Source organism: Lithobates pipiens, unplaced genomic scaffold (assembly GCF_037356315.1).
Source record: "Lithobates pipiens isolate NorthernLeopardFrog02 unplaced genomic scaffold, aLitPip1_a1.2 Scaffold_3, whole genome shotgun sequence".
Classification (NCBI taxonomy): domain Eukaryota; kingdom Metazoa; phylum Chordata; class Amphibia; order Anura; family Ranidae; genus Lithobates; species Lithobates pipiens.
The window spans coordinates 195,310,186-195,329,412 of NW_027507790.1; the positions used below are offsets into that span (position 1 = coordinate 195,310,186).

Sequence of the window (19,227 nt, forward strand, 5' to 3'; positions counted from 1 at the left end):
AGACAAATCAGCGTTCCTGCTTAGCTGGAATACAAGATCTCCATCCCTGTCATAACAGCAATCTCCCTTGTTTACATAGGCAGATTGCCATTTAGCCTCTCTGGGGAATGATCGCGGGTGCCTGGTTGACATCGGGGTCCACTGGACCTGCTGATTGGCATCCCATGTCCAATGAGCGCACGATCACACCTACGGCGGCGGGCAGGCACCACCCAGCGGCTATTCCCCGCAATAGAGCCAACCTGCCACAGTAAATATGCGGTAGGCAAGTGGTTAAGGAAAGTGAAGTCTAGTTGTGTGAACTTGTGCTTTAGAATTTCAAAAATAGAGCACTACTGTCATGTTGTTTGATGCAAACACATGAACAAAGCAAAGACCTTAAAGCCACGAAAGCCACCACAGTGAAATCGGTCTGCCTATGCAGTAAAGCAGTGGTCATTAACCCTGTCCTCAGGGCCCACTAACAGGCCAGGTTTTATGTATTACCTTGGGGAGATGCAGAATAGAATACTGCAATCACTGAGCAGCAAATGATATCACCTGTGATGTATTTCAGTTATCTTGTAAACCTGGCCTGTTAATGGGCCCTGAGGACAGGGTTGATGACCACTGAAGTAAAGCATGCTGGTTATACTCCTTGTGGAACCTAAGGGGTTAATCCTGAACATTGTGTTCTCTGATCCTCCCCTTTTTGTATGCACTGCCCTCAACCTATCTCCTTATAGAACAGAGCCTTGGGGGCAAGCTGCACATGCTCAGTTTTGTGTGTATTGCTAGAGAGGTTTATTTTTTCCTTCCTTGGGAGAGTGCATGTGATCAGCACTGTCCAGACAGAGGGTAGAAAGTCCTGCAGCCTCATTGTACAATCAGGGGAGAATGAAAACTCCTCCTACAAGCTTCAACCAGTGCTCTTCTGGACACTGATAGAAGTCATAAGACTGCTCTAACGGCTGATGAGAAAGGGTATTTAGCAGTTTATACAGTGCTTTTTTTTCCCATGAGGGCCACATATTGGCATATCTGTCTCTGGGGGAGCCCCAGGGTTCCATACTAACAATCAGGACCTGGGACTCCCAGTTCCAGGTCACCTGATCGCTGTGATGGCATTTGGTTGTCACAGTGATCAGCCCGTGTTTCTCTTTCTTTGTGAATGGAAAAAGGTACATATCTCTGGGGAGAGGGAGAGGGAGAGAAACAAAACAGTTTTAAAAAATAACCTAGATCAAGGCTTGATCTAGGTCAGTGCCAGGGTCAGTGAGTGTTTGGGTCAAGTAAGGGTTAAAAGGTCAACATATTTTGGGTAGGATTGAAACAAAACTTTTTTTTAATTAGTATAAGTGTCTGTGTTTTAGGTAGGATAAAAAAACGGGAAAAAAAAAAAAAAAAAAAAAAAAAAGCGCAGTATTGTTTCTGGGCTGTACTGCGGGTGCAAACATACACATGTGGTATTGCTGTGATCATAAAGGAGGAGAATTTTGGGTTGTTCTTTGGTGGAGGGTTATGGTAGCAACAAAAATGATACAGCTAATAAAATTTTTATATTATATATATATATATATATATATATATATATATATATATATATATATATATATATATATATATATATATATATATATAATTTTTTTTTTTTTATTATTATTTACTATTTTGGGACAGTTTTCCCTTGGAACAAAAAACAGGGATATATCCATTACCATTTACCACCAAATTAAAGCCCAATTTGTCCTGAAAAAAAACAAAAAAAAAAAAAACCGAAAAAAAAAAAACCGAAAATAAAAAAACGCGAAGAATAATCCACCTGGATGCACAAAGCAGTTGCGATATGTACGGTTCTTCCAACACATGTCAAAGTTGCAAAATTGTACTTGGGCATTAACATCAGTTTTACCCTTTGGCACGAAGGGAGTAATGACCTGGCTGGGCAGGCACAACCTGAATGATAGAGAGTTCGTCATCAGACCATTAATTTCAACAATCTTCCCATACGATTATGCAAACAATTAACATGTTAGGCAGGTTATTTACCTGTAAAATCATCCCTTGTGTAGGCATGCAAAAGCTCTGAGACTGCTGCTGGTCACAGCCAGCTTGCATGTGATGTCAATAGACTCGATGCTGTCACTAAAGTGATACTCTATAGCGTTTTCCTTCGCTCCTCTCAAGCTGCTACATAAAAGGCTATATAGGGAGGTAAGGGGAGAGGGAGCTGGGCCAGCACAGAAACTCCCTGAGAGAAAAAGGCTATGATGTGCAAGAAGGGAGGAGACTGTGCTAAAAAAAAAAAAAATGGTTCTTCTGAAGTAGTCACAGTAGCCACTTCACAGGCACGTTGCAAGTTTTTATAAAAAAAAAAGAAAAAAAAAAAAGTTATGTATGGAAAGGAAATCCACTGCAAGCAAGCATTTCATACATTTGATTTTTCAGTGCTTTAACCTGCAATTTTTGAAGCTGGTGACCGGATTTCTAAGTGCTCATTAAAATGCAGAGCAGCTTGGAGGCACACAGGAGAAGAGGTGGAGGGCACATATGAGCCATTCTATATCACACTCAGAACTGAATGCAACAGAGGTGCTGCTGAACTGGAGTCTAAAGTTGGGCTTCAAAGCAGGCCCTTCTGATTATTGCGTAGTCTTTTACCCACCAATGAATGATAGATGAACCAGGGCATACCTTTATCTTTCAAAAACCAGTACCTAGTCATAAAATGTTCTAGCTTCCAAAATAACTTTTTGACGTCAAAATAATGGACTGCATACTACTGCCAGCAGATTGTACACCTCTGTAGACCTCAAAGGTCTGTACTACATATTTACTATCTGGTACTTTAAGAGAGCCACATGTTGCCTACTCCTTTTATACAGTGTCATCTAAGTATGCTTGTATGGCACATTCTAAAACTGAAAACAATACAGATATTATAAATTATTTTACATAGAGGAACAAGGAATAGTTTTATTATTAAAGTTAAGGCTGTGCATACTGAAGAAAAATAAAAATAAATAAAAAAGGAAAAAAAAATAAAAAATAAGTCAGTATCGCCTTGATAAAGGCACGCAGGAGGTGTGCACAGCTAATTCATGTAATATCGCTATCTGTACAAACACGGGTGAAATGCAGGCATGCAATTAACATAAAACCGCTCGATTTCTTTCTGCAGCATGATGAAATCCCGTAATGAAACAAAAAAAATGGTGTATACCCTTTAGTACACAGTATTAAACATATTTATTTAAAAAAAGAATAAAAAATAAAATAAAAATAAAAAACAACAAAAAAGACAGACAGAGAACTAAAACATGAATAAATGAAGGAATCTGGACAAAGTGCCTCGCAGCCCCTATTGATAGGTTTGTGCTGTCTGGGATTGACGCTTGTCTAGACGTCAGTGTAGTGGTCTGCCCAAAACAGGAATCCATTCAAGTGACAGAGGAGGACATTTCCACTGACAGTATAAAAGTGTACTTAATGTTTCAAGTAATTGGGTTCATACGGCCACAGTTTGAGAATAAAGGTTATTTTACAGTAGAAAGTTCTTAAGGTGATCCTTCATTAAAACCATTCTTTAAAGGGCTCGGGGCCTCTTGGGGTTTATTTGTTTGCTGGCCTGTTCCTCCTCTTGTAGAGCAGATCGGAATGACTTCACTTTATCTTTAAAAAGAAAAAAACAGACAGTATTAACAAGCAGCATGTGCACTTAAAGGGGTTGATTTACTAAGGTAAAATAGGCTTACACTTTGCAATGTAAAATCTGAAACCAGGGGTCTCCAAACTTTTTAGGCCAAGGAACACACCAGACAGATCAGGGATAAAGTTGTGGAGAGGTTTAAAGCAGGGTTAGGTTATAAAAAGATATCCCAAACTTTGAACATCTCACGGAGCACTGTTCAATTCATTATCTGAAAATGGAACGAGTATGGCACAACTGCAAACCTACCAAGACATGACCGTCCACCTAAACTGACAGGCCGGGCAAGGAGAGCATTAATCAGAGAAGCAGCCAAGAGGCCCCATAGTAACTCTGGAGGAGCTGCAGAGATCCACAGCTCAGGTGGGAGAATCTGTCCATAGGACAACTATTAGTCGTGCACTCCTCAAATATGGCCTTTATGGAACCGTGGCAAAAAGAAATCCATTGTTAAAAGAAAGCCATAAGAAGTTCTTTTTGTAGTTTGCAGGAAGCCATGTGAGGGACACAGCAAACATGTGGAAGATGGTTCTCTATTCAGATGAGACCAAAACTTAACTTTTCGGCCTAAAAGCAAAAACACTGTGTGTGGCGGAAAACTAGCACTGCACATCATTTTGAACACACCATCCACCACTGTGAAATATGGTGGTGGCAGCATATTGTGGGGATGCTTTTTTTCAGCAGGGACAAGGAAGTTAGTCAGAGTTGATTGGAAGATGGATGGAGCCAAATACAGGGTAATCTTAAAAGTAAACCTGTTACGAGTCTGCAAGACGTGACTGGGGTGGAGGTTCACCTTCCAGCAGGACAAAAACCCTAAACATACAGCCAGAGCTACAATGGAATGGTTTAGCTTGAAGTATATTCATGTGTTAGAATGGCCCAGTCAAAGTCCAGACCTAAATCCAATTGAGAATATGTAGCAAGACTTGAAAAGCTGAGTTAGGCTTACAGGTAACTCCTTTTCTGAGAGTCTTCCAGAACTGCCCATGAGACCTAGGGCTCCTCCCACCAGGACAGGAAACACGTTAAGCCCTACCGGATTAAAAAATAAAAAATAATTCTCAAGAGCCATAGGTCATATCTGCAAAACATATGCATAATACACATAACCGTGTGGGAATCCGGCTGTCCTGGAAGACTCTCATAAAAAGGAGTTACCGACAAGTCTAACTCAGCTTTTCTCCAAGTGACTTCCAGGACAGCCCATGAGACGACGATCCAGAACTGCCCCCGAGATGATAGGAGGTCCAGGCGATAATGTTTAATGAAGGTCGGAAAAAACTGGACCACGTGGCAGCCCTGAATATTTTTTTCTAAGGCTTTTGTCGAGTGAGCAGTGACAAAAAGCGGAGGAACTTCCCTAATTTTGTAAGATTCAGAAATGCCTTGCTTTATCCATCCAGCCAAGGACGCCTTAGATAAACTCTTTCCCTTATGTGCTCCTGAGAAGAGAACAAGGCTTCAGTTTTCCTAAAGGTCTTGGTGACCTCAAGATAGACAAGCAGAATTCTTCTAACGTCTACAAAACTAAATTTCTTTTGTCATCCTTTGGCGTATTACAAATGATTGGCAGTACAATGTCCTGAGATCTGTGGAAGGTACTGCCCACTTAGGCAAAAATCCCAGATATGGCTTCAAAACAATACAATCCTCAAAGACGGAGGAAAGTCTCCCTAACTGAAAGGGCCTGCAACCCACTTACCCTACGAGCTGAGGTAATTGCCACAAGGAAAATGGGCTTTAAGGTAAGTAATTTAATTGAAATGGCCTCCAGGGGTTCAAAAGGGAATTTTACCAGACTCTGAAGCACCAGGGACAGGTCCAAGGTTTGACAACTTCTAACTACCGGCCTGGACGTAGATATTGGATTTTAAAAAATCTAGCTATAGTGGGATTTTCAAAGAGATTATATCTTTGGTTTTCAGATAACCATGAGTTAAATTTTTTTCCAGACTTTGGAATATATAGCTCTAATAACTGTCTACAATTTACCAGGGTCCTGACTACTTTGTCTGAAAACCCCTGGGCACTTAGTATCCTTTCTTCAGTAAAGTTCAAGGAAGCCAACCGTGGGTGTGACACTGGACCCTGAGACAATAAGTCTTGTGTCTTCAGGAGGCTCTGATACCAGAGTCTGCAACAGGGAAACCCATGGCCTCTTGGGCCAAAAAGGAGCTATTAGGATGAGATCTGTTTCTTATAGAAGAAACTTCCAGAATTAACCTGATCGGTGGAAGGTACAACAGAGGCTGAATGGCCAAGGATTCGCTAGAGCAGGGGTGTCCAAACTTTCTTCAAAGAGGGCCAGATTTGATGAAGTGAATATGCACGAGGGCCGACCATTGAACCATTAAAATTCTGTCTGCGTGTTCGTTCAAGCACTAATACACTGCCCAGCAAGAATTCTCTTGCCTCTGCTCTTTAGGGGTACAATTCTTAATAGTACCCCACACATTGGAAAACGTGGGGTGCTTTTGGTGCAGTTCAATATATAAAAAAAAAAAAAAAAGGATTGGGGACTTCTTTCCCTGCATTTTTGTGGGTAGGGAAGCCCATTGGAATGATGTGAACCAAGGGCTTGTTTACATGTCAGGTTGGAGGGGTAGTAAAACTACATGGGTAAGCTGTTTTTACCACCCCCAACTTCTCCCCTTTAGCTGCAGAGGGAACAGCTGGGGGTGTACACATGATATGGCTGCAGCTGGAGGTATACCCAGGGTGAATGGGCCTGCACTGCAACAACCCCGCAACGGTGTGGATTGCACAATTGCGGTATAGTGATGCTGCATTTACGGGCTTAAAACAGGTGGTGAGGAGGCAACATAATGCCTCTTTACCGCCTTTTAAATGCCTCTGAAAAGCGATCTGTGCATGGATTGCTTTGCAGAGGAGCAGCAGTCCTGGCTGCTATCACACACAAGCCTTACAAAAGCAGTTCTGATGGTACAGGAATGGGAGGGGGGGGGGGGGGGGTCTGGATTAAAAGTAACATACATACAGACAAATGCACACAGACACATACACACAGACACAAAGCACTTTTAAAACAAATCTAGCTTGTAGCACAGTACAGTACCTTTCCAGCTTCCTCATTCAGCCGGGTACTGCACTGTAGGGGGAAGCAGAGAGCACAGCACACTCCTCTGCACTTTACTTTCACTTTTGGGGCTGAGGAGCTTCTCACAGTGCCGATGTACAGCTCGACAGGGAATCGCTCATCTGACAGCCCTGATAGCCAGGCAGGCCGTTCAAAACCAGACTGCGGGCGGCGATTGGCCCGCGGGCTGGACTTTGGACATGCCTGCACTAGAGCATCAATCCCCCACGCTTAAGCCGCTGGGTTCAGGGAAAAGAACTTCTCGGTCTTGCAATTGCTCTGATTTTTGCCCCATCTGTCGGTAAGAACCGCAAAGACTTCCGGATGAAGGGACCAATTGCCCAGACACACCTGGTGGCAACTGAGATAGTCTGACAGTTGTGTCCCTTTCAAGTGCATTGCTGTGATCAAAGTCAGATATCCTTCTGCCCACAAGATCCCCTGGGATATAGACTGAAGTATCAAACTCCTCGTACCTCCTTATTTGTTGAGGTATGCAACAGTAGCGATATTGTTGCTATTAGGGAGGATTGCTTACACTCTCCTCTGCAAATCTGGAGATTGTGACCACCGATTTCCGCAGGAAGCCCTCTGTGATTTGATGAAGCCCTTGTTTCCCTGGGGGACCATTTTCCCTGCGCCATTGTGTTGCTGAGATGGGCTCCCCATCTCCAGCAACTTGCATCCGTTGTGATCCTCTGGAATATTGGAATGGACCACTGCAGGCCTCTTGTCAGGGGAAGGTGCGCTCTCCACCACCACAAGCTTCTTTATACCCTGGAGGGTATCAAGACCCTCAATTCCAGGGAACTTGCATCTCCATCCCAGTTCCTTAGTAGAAACAGTTGTAGCAGGCATTGAAATCTGGACCATGGCACTGCAGGAAAGCAAGAGGTCACCAGACCTACTGCTCTCGAGATTTCTCTCAGTGAGACTGACTGGTGTGTAAGGCTGATAATTGTCTGAATCATTTTTGAGACTTTTTCCTGCCGGAGGAAAACTTTTTGGTTTACTGAGCAAAATTCATATCACAGATACGTCACCCTCTGGGCCAGAATCAAGCAGGACTTCTTTGTGTATTACCAGCCTAGTGATTGAAGGAAGTATTGTATGGTCTGGAGATGAGCTAATAATTTTTGTTACGACTCTGGAGGTCATCCAGGTAAGGGACAATAGTTATTGCTTTTAATCTTAACGGAGCCAGCTCCTCTCCCAACACTTTTGTAAAAGATGCATGGAACTGAAGACAGCCCGGAGGGGAGGGCTTGAAACTGATTGTGACGGATCTCTTTCCCCATCTTGATGGCTAGTCTCAAGAACCTTTGGAAAGCTGGATGCATAGAGATGTGCAGATAAGCATCCTTCAAATCCAAGGTGGCCATGAAGTAGTTAGGGTAAAGCAGATTTTTGATTGAAAACGCAATTTCCTTTTGAAAATTGTTGTACCTGATCGAGTGGTTTAGAGACCCGAGGTTCAGAATAAACCGATATTTTCCTGAAGGCTTCCTGATGACAAAAATATGTTAATAAAAGCCCTTGCCTTGATCCGACTGGGGAACCGGGATCGGGACCTTTTGATCCATCAAGTCTCCAATCTGGAGACCCAGGGCCATCGCTTTCACCTGATCTTAGGGAGGGAAGGTGGCCAATCTCTAGTGGCTGGGAAGAGAATTCCAGCCTGTACCCATTGGTCGCTAGGTCCAGTATAAATGGAGTTGAGGTGACTGCTGCCCACTGTGGGAGGAAAGCTCTCAATCTTCCTCCCACTGTGGGAGGAGTCACTGTGGCTTGGCGGGCTGCTGAGGAGGGTTAAACAAGACACCCCTTTACCTCTGCCTTTGTGCCCTGTCCAGTATTTTCTGTCCTTCTCCCTTAGACCATGCTGCATACTGGCCACCAATTTTTTTCTGGCTGTCGGCTTTTCTTGCTCTCAGGAAAGGCCTTTTTTTCTATCGGTCATGTGCTTCAGTGCCTCTTGCAGACCCGGGCCAAAAAGATGATCACCTGTTAAGGGAAGACCACATAGGCGCAGCTTAGAGGCAGTGTTGCCCGACCAGGTTTTGAGCCATAGGCTTCTTCTGCCCAAATTCACTAAGGCCGAGGTCCTAGCAGTCATTCTACCCAACTCTGCGGAAGAATCTGCAAAAAAACAAAACCTTACTGCTCGAAATAGGAGAGGGAAGCATTTCCGAATCTGTTCCCTAGAAGTTCCTGCCAACAGGTGCATTTGTGTCAACCCTACTTCTAGATTTCTGGCTACACAAGTGGAGGCTAGGGCCGGTTTGAGATTCCCAATGCACGAGTCTCAGGCCCCACATAGAATGATATCGCCTCTTATTCATCGGGATCCCGAAGTGCACCCATATCGTCATATGCTAGGTCCGTGTTTTTTGAAACTTTGGAAAGAAGGTGCGTCTAACTTAGGATTCTTGCTCCAATGCTGCACTTTCTCCTCTTCAAATAGAAACCTTCTTTTTAGTTTACCGGAAAAAGATAGCCTTAAACAAGTCATCATCGTCTTCCAATGACAACTTATTCCTTGAGACCTTTACAGATTCCCTATCCCTGGGCCCTGTATCTGACCCCGATTCTTCTGAACGAGTTAATCTGGCTTCTTCCTCAGTCTTCACTCTCTGCTGTGGAGCGCTAGGACCGGCTGGAGTCCTATCTAGAGATGGACCCTGTGAGGGGACCAGGATCTTGGCAATCAGTGTTTTGAATGAGCTGAATGTTGACATTAGCTCATCTCTAACCGAGGTCAGCATTTTCTAACAGGAAACAACTGGGTCATCCTTGACTAGCTGTCTATACAAGTGCGGCAAACTGCTTTGCTCCTTTGTTTCCGTAAACCACACATTGCCCTTTTGGTGGTTGCGCTTGGGCCTTGTCCCAAGTCTTGGTCTGCAAGAAAACAAAATGACCCATAGTGCAATTTAAGCCACCCACACTCCATAACACCTTGTGCAGGAGGGAGGCAAATGTGTCCCTTTACACAAAGTCCTACTGGTTAGGGGGTGAAAAACACTCACAGGATATGCAAGAGGATGACAAAAAAAAAAAAAACACCCCAGGCTTACCTATGAGGTGATGGTGCCTACATCCACTGCCTGTGCAGATACTGCAGAGGAATTCATCTTGCCCCTCTGGTGGTCCGCAGCCTCTGCTGTGTTCACCCTTTAATACACCAGCGTCCCCTGTCCACGCCGTACGGAGACTAGAACCAGCGTCTCCAGTGCCTGCTGATGACGTCATATGCCCTGGAAGTTACCCTGCCGGGTACTACCTGTGGGCCAGCTTGGAGCCAAGTAGCTCCACCCCCTCAAGCACCGCAGCTTCCTCTTTTGCCCTGCACATACCAGCTATTGCTGTCAGCAGGGAAAGCACGCTACCATGCCGCCTCTGCGACCCGCGCTATGGGGCTGACATCACCGGGATCCTGGCCCTCCCTAGGCACTGACGACAGGGAACAGCAGCCACAACCAGCCTCCCCGATGGAGATACTGCTCTGGCAGAGGAGAGAGTAAGCAATCCTCCCTAATAGCAACAAGAGCATTTGCTCATGAGACCTAGGGAACCAGATTCCAGTAACACAACCATCACCCTCCCCCCCCCCCCCCCCCCCCCCGAACACTGACATGGGCCTGCAGGACCGCCCTTTTATCTGGTGGGGGTTAACATTTTTCCTGTCCTGGTGGGAGGAGCCCTAGGTCTCATAAGCTGTCCTGGAAGACATTCTCCATCCAATCTGAAAGAGCTTGAGCTATTTTGCAAAGAAGAATGGGCAAACATGTCACTCTCTAGATGTGCAAAGCTGGTAGCGACATACCCAAAAAGACTTGGCTGTAATTGCAGCAAAAGGTAGTTCTACAAAGTATTGACTCGCGGGCTGAAAACAAGTGCATGCCACACTTTTCAGATATTTGTAAAAAAAATGTGAAAACCATTTATCATTTTACTTCTACTTCACAATTACATGCCACTTTGTGTTGGTCTATCACATAAAATCCCAATAAAACACATTTACATTTTTGGTGGTAACATGACAAAGTGTGGAAAATTTCAAGGGGTGTGAATACTTTTTCAAGGCACTATATCTCTATCTATCTATCTATATCTCTCTATATCTATCTATCTATCTATTTTATTACTTTCACTGTTATACAGTGTAAATTAACCCCTTATAGTAATGAATATCTGTTATTTTGCAGAGATGCCCTTAAAGTGATTAACATTGGATTTTTTTTTTTTTAAACAATCATACTTGCCTGCTCTGTGTGGTTACGCACAGAGCAGTCCTGATCCTCCTCTTCTGGGATCTCCCGAAGAAGCTTTTGGCTCCTCCTACCTCCAGAATGCCCCTATAACAAGCCACTTACTATGGGGGATACTAATGCGGGCTCGATCCCTAGCTGCACTGTGCGCTTCTGTTGACACGCGCTATGCGTCTCGGCTAGCCCCCCTCCTTCCAGGCAGTAATTAGCAGCAGGAGCCAATGGCTCCCTTTGCTGCATCTATCTAAGCCCTGTGGGGGAGTAGTGAAAGAGCTCTTGGGCACAGCAGTAAATCAAAATTGGGATCAGACAAGTATACAGGGGGACTGAGGAGGGAGGTGGTCACAAGATTTTTTACCCAATTATGTTAAAAATTAAACTTCTGCCTTTAGAACCACTTTAAAATCACTTTCTTCTCCTGCCCAGGACTACATTTCCTGCAAGGCCTTGCTCCTCACACATTCAAAGGTTCTCAGGCACTTACTGGAATGTATGGACAGTGTATAGAGCTGTATCTGTACTGCACTGTGTATACTGACATGCAAATAAATAACGCGTTCTGTATGCAGGCCAATTGGCTAACCAACTAATTGATTATGAAAATAGTTGATAACTATTTGATTATGTCGATTAGTTGTTTCAGCCCTAGTTCACACTATTAATTACTGCTCTACAAACCGATTTACACAGGCATAGCAGTCCATTCATTTGAATGGGCTGCTGTGCCTCCTGAAGCACAGGGCAAAGGTTCCTGTATGATTTCTGAAATCACAGCAGACTCGGGAACCGCAAGCGCAATATGGTTCCCAGTGCAGGAGTTATTTACAGTGTGTGTAGCGTGTCATTAGGATAAATGGCACCTGCATGCATCTTCTGCGATTCACTGTGTGGGTGGTTGTGGCTGTGGGATCAGGAGCAGCCAGAACCACACGCACAAGTGTGAACTTAGGCTAAGAGTTTATTCGAGTTTTCCTTTGTTTTGGAAAGAACCCAAATAAAATGGGCGACTCCGGGTGGAGTTGTTGCCTGTTGACGTCATATACTGCTGCAGAGATAGGCAATGGTGTTTCTGATGTGGTTTTAATCAAAATCTTTAATATACTACACTATAAGAGCTTCTTTTTCTGTCCCGCATGGCACCGCTTTATATTTGTGGTGCTGGGTGTCCTTTGAAAGCAGACTGGCGGGCAGTGAGCTGTTCATGGAATGCAAGATCCATGCAACATGGGATGATCTACACATGCTGTCCGCCTCTGATTGGAGCTATAAATCTCGACTGGTGCATGGAATGTGAGATCCCATCCAGCTCAGGACGGCTCATACATGCTGTTTGCTTCTGATTGGGGGTTATACATTTTGGTAAGCACTATATTTGGGTTATAGAAGTTACAGTGCGCATCTTTCATTTAAATTGTTTCATCGGTGGATAAATCCATATCACGCTGATGAATAATCTTTGTTGAGCCTTTGATGGACACTTTTCTTCTGTGATATTTGTCTTTGGCACTATTTTAGGTGTTTCATGATTTATTTTGAAATGATATATTTTTGGTTGCACATATTGTTTAATTGCTATAGTTGAGTTGTTTGCACTATCACCCTATCATTTTACTTTTGGGAGCTACATTTAGCCTGTATCTGTTGGGAAGTTGCATATTCCTTGCAAATTGCCTCATTGTCTATCAGCATAGACTTTGATAATTACACAAGAGTAGATTTGTTGCCATATTTTGCCAAGTAAAGAATTTCAAATGTATATTTAGCCAAACTGCCTGGTTGAAGTTTATTTTAATTATGCAATTACAAAAAATTTTTGTGGCAAATTTTTCAAAATCAGCCCACGCCACCACAGTGTACATACCTCTTAACTCCGCTAGAATGTCAATTTTTTGCTCCAGGATTGCTTCCAGCTGTGTAGCGTATGAATCCACATCATAATCTACCTCCTCTGTCATCTCTAGTAGAGCCTTCTCATCTTCCAGCCATCGGATGGACTCCTGTTGAGACAAAACAACTTCTAAATCTAAATGGATTTTCTTGGGGGCCTGGGACTGGAGGACCATGGGAAAAAAAAACAAAAAAACTTGACTTCAGTAAACTAACCCAATTGCTTTCCAGACGTAATTTCAAATATGCCAGTTTGACCAGTTCCAGACCACCCCATAGCGTATACAGTTATGCTCATAAGTTTACATACCCTGGCAGAATTTATGATTTTTTGGCCACGTTTCAGAGAATATGAATGATAACACAAACATTTCTTTCACTCATTGTTTGCCTAAAGCCATTTATTATCAAATGTGTTTACTCTTATTTAAATCACAATGGCAACAGAAACTATCCAAATGACCATGATAAAAAGGTTCACATACCCTGGTGATTTTGGCCTGATAACATGCACACAAGTTGACACAAAGGGGTTTGAATGGCTATTAAAAGGTCAATGAGTTTCTGAACTCCGGACAGACCCTTGCATCTTTCATCCAGTGCTGCACTGATGTTTCTGGATTCTGAGTCATAAGGGAAGCAAAAGAATTGTCAAAGGATCTGTGGGAAAAGGTAGTTGAACTGCATAAAACAGGAAAGGGATATCAAAAGTAGAGGTCGACTGATATATCGGCCGATATTTGTAGTTTAATCAGCATCGGCCGATTGAGCTGATAAAAAGGCCGATTTAGAACAGCGTGACTTGGAAATGACTTCTGTAAAAGAAGTCAGTGTAAGTTGCCTGAGTCTTCATAGAAATGACTTGTTTCCTCTCTGGGCAGGCTGCCAAGAAAAGAGCAAAAAGATACAATGTTTACACTTCTGAATGAACTCATCTCAGTGTGTAGAGTTCTCAGTTTAACCATTTAAAGACTAAATTTATTCTGACACTTGTTGCTTACAAGTAAAAGTCCTGTATTTTCTGCCAGAAAATCACTTAGACCCCCCCAAAAAATGAGATTATATATATATATATATATATATATATATATATATATATATATATATATATATATATATATATTTTTTTTTAGCAGAGATCCTAGGTAATAAAATAGTGGTTGTTGCAACATTTTCACACATTTGCGCAGAGGTCTTTCAAATGCATTTTTTTTTGGGGGGAAAAAAAATACACTAAATGATAAAAAAAAAAAAAAAAAAAAACACACACACACTAAAACAGTAAAGTTAGCCCATTTTTTTTTCGTCCAAAAGTTTTGACTACCTGTTTTTATTTTATAGGCTGCTTTCACACTGGAGCAGGCAGGCGTTGATGGTAAAATGCTGCCAGTTTTAGCAGCGCTTTACCATCATTTTAGCGGTGCTATTCGGCTGCTAGTGGCGCGCATATAACCTAGCTATCGGCCGAAGAAGAGGTTAAATGCGTCTGTGAAGCACCGCTGCCAAATTGCATGCGCTTCGGCAGTGGTGCCCATTAATATCAATGGGCAGGAGTGGTGGAAGATTGGTATACACCACTCCAAACGTGCTGCTTGCAGGACTTTTTTTTTTTTAACATCCTGCCAGCGCATCGCCGCAGTGCGAAAGCACTGTCTTTCACACAGACTGCAGGGGAGCCGTTTTGCAGGCACTTTACAGGCGCTATTTTTAGCCCAAAAGCGCCTAAAAAAACGCCCAGTGGGAAAGGTGTCTGTTAGGTTTTATGAGATGAAGGGGGATAAAAAAAATTAATAAAAAATAATAAAAATCGGCCTAACATATCGGCCAAAAAAAAAAAAAAAAAAAAAAATCGGCATCATATGCCGGCCGCCATGATTTCTAAATATCGGCATCGGCCGGAGAAAAACCCACATCGGTCGACCTCTAATAAAAAGCTACCCAAGGAATTGATAAATGCAAATCAGCAAGGTTCAAACTCTAATCAAGAAGTGGAAAATGAGGGGTTCTGTTGAAACCAACTAAAATTTCAGCCACAACTGCCAGGAAAATTGTTCGGGATGCAAAGAAAAACCCACAAATAACTTCATGTGAAATACAGGACTCTGAAAATATGTGGTGTAGCGGTTTCATTGTGCACAATAAGGAGGCACTTGAAGGACGGGCTGCAGGGTCAAGTAAGAGGAAATCCACGACTACGCAAATGCCAAAAAAAAAAAAATCCCCTTTACAATACGCCAAAACAGCACAGAGACAAGAGTCAAATCTTCTGGCACAGTCATTTGGAGTGATGAGATCAAAAATGTTTTATTCATCATACCTGTGAAATCTTTTTATTTTATTTTATTTTTCTTTTTTTTTAGTACATCATGGGACAGAGTTACACCAATATTCATTACCTACTGGGTTATACTTCCCCTCCAGGTGAATGGACACTGGTAGACAAAAGGTCATTAGACAAGAAGTGATCCCCTATATAACCCCTTCCAAACAGGAAGTACTCCAGTTTTGTAGCAAGCACTGAATCCTCAAAATAGGGGGAGGGACCTCTGTGTCCCATGATGTACTCAAAGAAAAGGATTTTACAGGCAAGTATGACGAAAAAAATCCTATTTTCTTTTTCATACATCATGGGACACAGAGTTAGGATAATATTCATTACCTGCCGGGACTTCCCAGAGCAACAGCCTTGAAGGGAGGGAGACACCCTGCCAAACAATAGCCATCATCCCTTATACGGGAGCCGAAAGCTAACTCCTCGGCTGCTTGAACATCCACTTAATAAAGTTTAGTGAACGTATACACTGAAGACCAGTTAGCAGTCTTACAAATTTGAGCCAGAGATACCTGATGGCGAAAAGCCCAGGAAGTTCCTACACCCCTGGTAAAATGAGCCCTCACTCTAAAGGGAGGAGCTTTACATTTCAGACCATAGTCCTGAATGACCAACTGATGGACCCAATTGGCAATGGTAGCTGCCTGCCCCTTCTTGGGTCCCTTTAGTAAAACAAAAAAAGGAGTCTGAACCTCAGATCTCTGCAGATTTAGACAAATAAACCTTGACTACCTGGACAACATACAAAGAATGCAGTGATCTCTTCTGCCGAACGAGGCCGAGAGGAAAAAAAAAAGGCAAAATAATGTCCCAATTTAAATGAAAGGCCGACACCACTTTTGGCAAAAAGAACGGAACAGGTCGTAACACGACCATGTCGTGGTAAAGGATCAAGTATGTGGTGATGGCCATCAGGAAGGCTAGCTTGCGTGTCAGCAAGTCTAATGGAATTTCCTTGACAGGCTCAAATGGTTGTTTCTGTAACATAGACAGCACAAAGTTCAAATTCCAAGGACACATAGGTGACCTAATGGGGGAAAGCAAGCGATTTGCCCCCCCTGCATAAAGGTTCGGACCAGTGAATGGGAGGCTGTGCTCAAAACCAATCTGATTTCCACATCTGGCTGTAGAAAAAAGAGAATTCTCCCAATCACGTATTTCCGAGGATGCAATTTTTTGGGCTTCACAGCAAGCAATATAAGTCTTCCAGACCTTATGATAGATCCTCCTAGTGACAGCTTTTCTAGCATTCACTAGAGTAGGCACCACTGGTCTTGAGATGCCATGGTCCTTTAACACCCTGGCTTCAATAGCCATGCCGTCAAATTTAGAGACTGTAAATTGGGGTGGAATATAGGACCTTGAGACAGTAGATCAGGGCGACCTAGAAGTAGAACCAGGGCCTTCTGGGCCAGGCTGGTGCCACCAGAATGACTGGAACCCCCTCTTCCTGTGCAACAAATGTGGAAGGAGAGGGATCGGAGGGAAAGCTGGCTCCATGGAACTAGCAGAGCATCTGCTCTGATTTCCAGAGGATCTCTTGTTTGGGACACAAACTGCTGTAGCGTGTTGTTGAACCTGGCCATCCCCAAAGTAACCGCAGGATATAGTTGAGGTGATCCACTCATCTTGAACTATTGTACTCCAAATGTCCGCAAAGTGCTGCAGCCTTCCACCCACCTGATAGAGTGGGGGCGTCCCCTCAAAAGGAGGACTTGGTGCTGAGTTTAGAAGAGTTTTATACCCTTTTTCTAGCCGTGGGTCTGCGGCTTACCCCTGGTCCTAGTGCCCTGCTGGGGGCGGAACTGCTTTGGCACCGAGACATTTGAGGAAGCAGTCCCTGAGGTTTTAAACAAGGGATGCCTGGTGCTTTTCTCCACAGGAAGTAGATAACTCTTCCAAATTATCACCAAATTAACATTCCCCCATGAAAGGAGAAACCTGCCACAAAAGTTTGCACATATGTACAGACAAGAAAGCCAAACGAGACATATGCTGTATTGAATCCTTTTAAGGCATCAACAGCAAAAACATAGTGCTCGAGGAATATCTGTCTTATTTTCAGCCAGATCATCCTTCCGGTTAGGCCTGTCAGGCCGTCTGATCTGATCCTTTACGGACTGGCAGATACCAATTACTGCAACAGCTGGCTGAATATCTGAACTGGCCAAAGGAATTTTTAATAACTACAATTTCTTGTCAGTGACTTTCAAGCCCTGTGCATTATCTACCGGACAAGTTAAGTTCTTGTTTAAGGAAGAGACTGCTGCATCTATGGCTGGCATGCTCTATTTTTTTTTTTTGGGCTCTACTTAAACGTTTCATCCATGGGATATAAAAAGTGAAAACCTCTTAAAGAGGAACAACAATCCTGTCGGGATATTCCCAATCAGTATACAACAGAGGGTGTAAGGGGAAAGCCTTTGCAGCCTGAAGAGGCCTCAGGGACCCCAAAGAGGACCAGGGGGGCTTGGTAACCTCTGCAAGAGGCAACTTAAAAGCAGAACGAACCATTTCGGTAAGAGCCAGGACCAAAATCCTTTGCGACTGAGGGGCAGACATCAACTGAATATCTTCTCGTCCAGATTGCTCGGAAGTAGACTCATCTGTCAGGCCCTCCAAAGAAGCCTGAGCGTTTAGCTCTTTCCCATCCTCAACCCAATAATGCTCCAAATTAGGAGGCTCCGGGGAGGGGGATCTGCCACGCTTCTTGCCACCCAGCGGGATGGAGACCATCATGCCAGCAATCCTGTGCTCTAACCCAGGTAGGGCTGAGGACAGTTTATCCTTGGAGATAAAGGGTGAAGCAGCAGTATTGACTGTAGGTACAATACCAGATAGGCAAACTGGCCCAGATTGCCCAGAAGCCTCTGGTCTGTCAGGGGATACGACTAGGATCAGAAACTACTGATGACATACGTGTGCCCTTCTCTGTAGTGTTAGTCCCGCTCCTCTTTTTTTAAGACAGTTACTAGCCACAAAAAGAGTATCTGGGTGTAGTATTAACCCCTTGCCGCCGAGCATACGCAGATATGCAGCCTCGGCTTCCGGGGGTTATACTGGGATGATGCTCGCAGCTGCAGGCATCATCCCGGTACGGTCTTTCAGAGCTGGCGATCGGCTTTTAAGCCATAACAACCGATGCGGCTAAAAGGTGCTCGGCTGTTATGCCGGAGGAGCGGGAGGGGATGTCCCCTCCTACCGCCGCTCTTACCGGGGCTCCCGTTCAATCGTGAGCCCCGATTAACAAACCGCCGCTTCTGGCGGCTAGGGACAGACTGGAATGAAGCCGTAAGCGGCTTCATTCCAGCATCCTAATCGTAAACACGGAAATGACGTCATGACGTCACATCCCGTTTACTCGGCTGCCAATGGCGCAGGATTTAAAAAAAAAAAAAAAAAGTATTCAAAACGGCAATCTGAATACTTTGAAGTGCAAAGGGGGGATTGGAGGTCTTTTAGACCCCCGATCCCTCCATAAAGAGTACCTGTCACCAGCTATTACTGTCACAGGGGATGTTTACATTCCTTGTGACAGCAATTAAAAAAAAACTATTAATTTTAAAATAAATAGGAAAACATTTTTTTTTTTAAAGCGCCCCCGTTGCTGCGAGCTCGCACAGCAAAGAAAACGCATACGGAAGTCGCGCCCGCATATGTAAACGGTGTTCAAATCACACATATGAGGTATCTCCGCGATTGACATAGCGAGAGCAATAATTCTTGCACTAGACCTCCTCTGTAAGCATAACCTGGTAACCGTAAAAAAAATTTAAAGCGTCTATTGAGATTTTTAGGTACCGTAGTGTGTTGTCATTCCACGAGTGCATGCAATTAAGTGTGACATGTTTGGTATCTATTTACTCGGCGTAACATCATCTTTCACATTATACAAAATTGGGCTAATTTTACGGTTTCTTTTTTTTTTTAATTCATGAAAGTGTCC

The 19,227-nt window shown here is 43.6% G+C and overlaps 1 protein-coding gene across 5 annotated transcripts in view; it reads right to left on the bottom strand.

The window, feature by feature from the left end:
• Positions 1–2,941: 2,941 nt before the first annotated feature.
• The window catches only part of KIF2A (kinesin family member 2A), a 127,972-nt gene continuing 111,686 nt past the window's right edge, over positions 2,942–19,227 (bottom strand). For all 5 annotated transcript variants that reach the window (XM_077462672.1, XM_077462673.1, XM_077462677.1 and 2 more), the window contains 2 exons: positions 12,924–13,059; positions 2,942–3,651 (listed from right to left, as the gene is read on the bottom strand). In XM_077462672.1, coding sequence (XP_077318798.1) covers positions 3,566–3,651; positions 12,924–13,059 — 222 coding nt within the window. In that variant the 3' untranslated portion in view covers positions 2,942–3,565. The remainder of the gene's footprint in view (positions 3,652–12,923; positions 13,060–19,227) is intronic.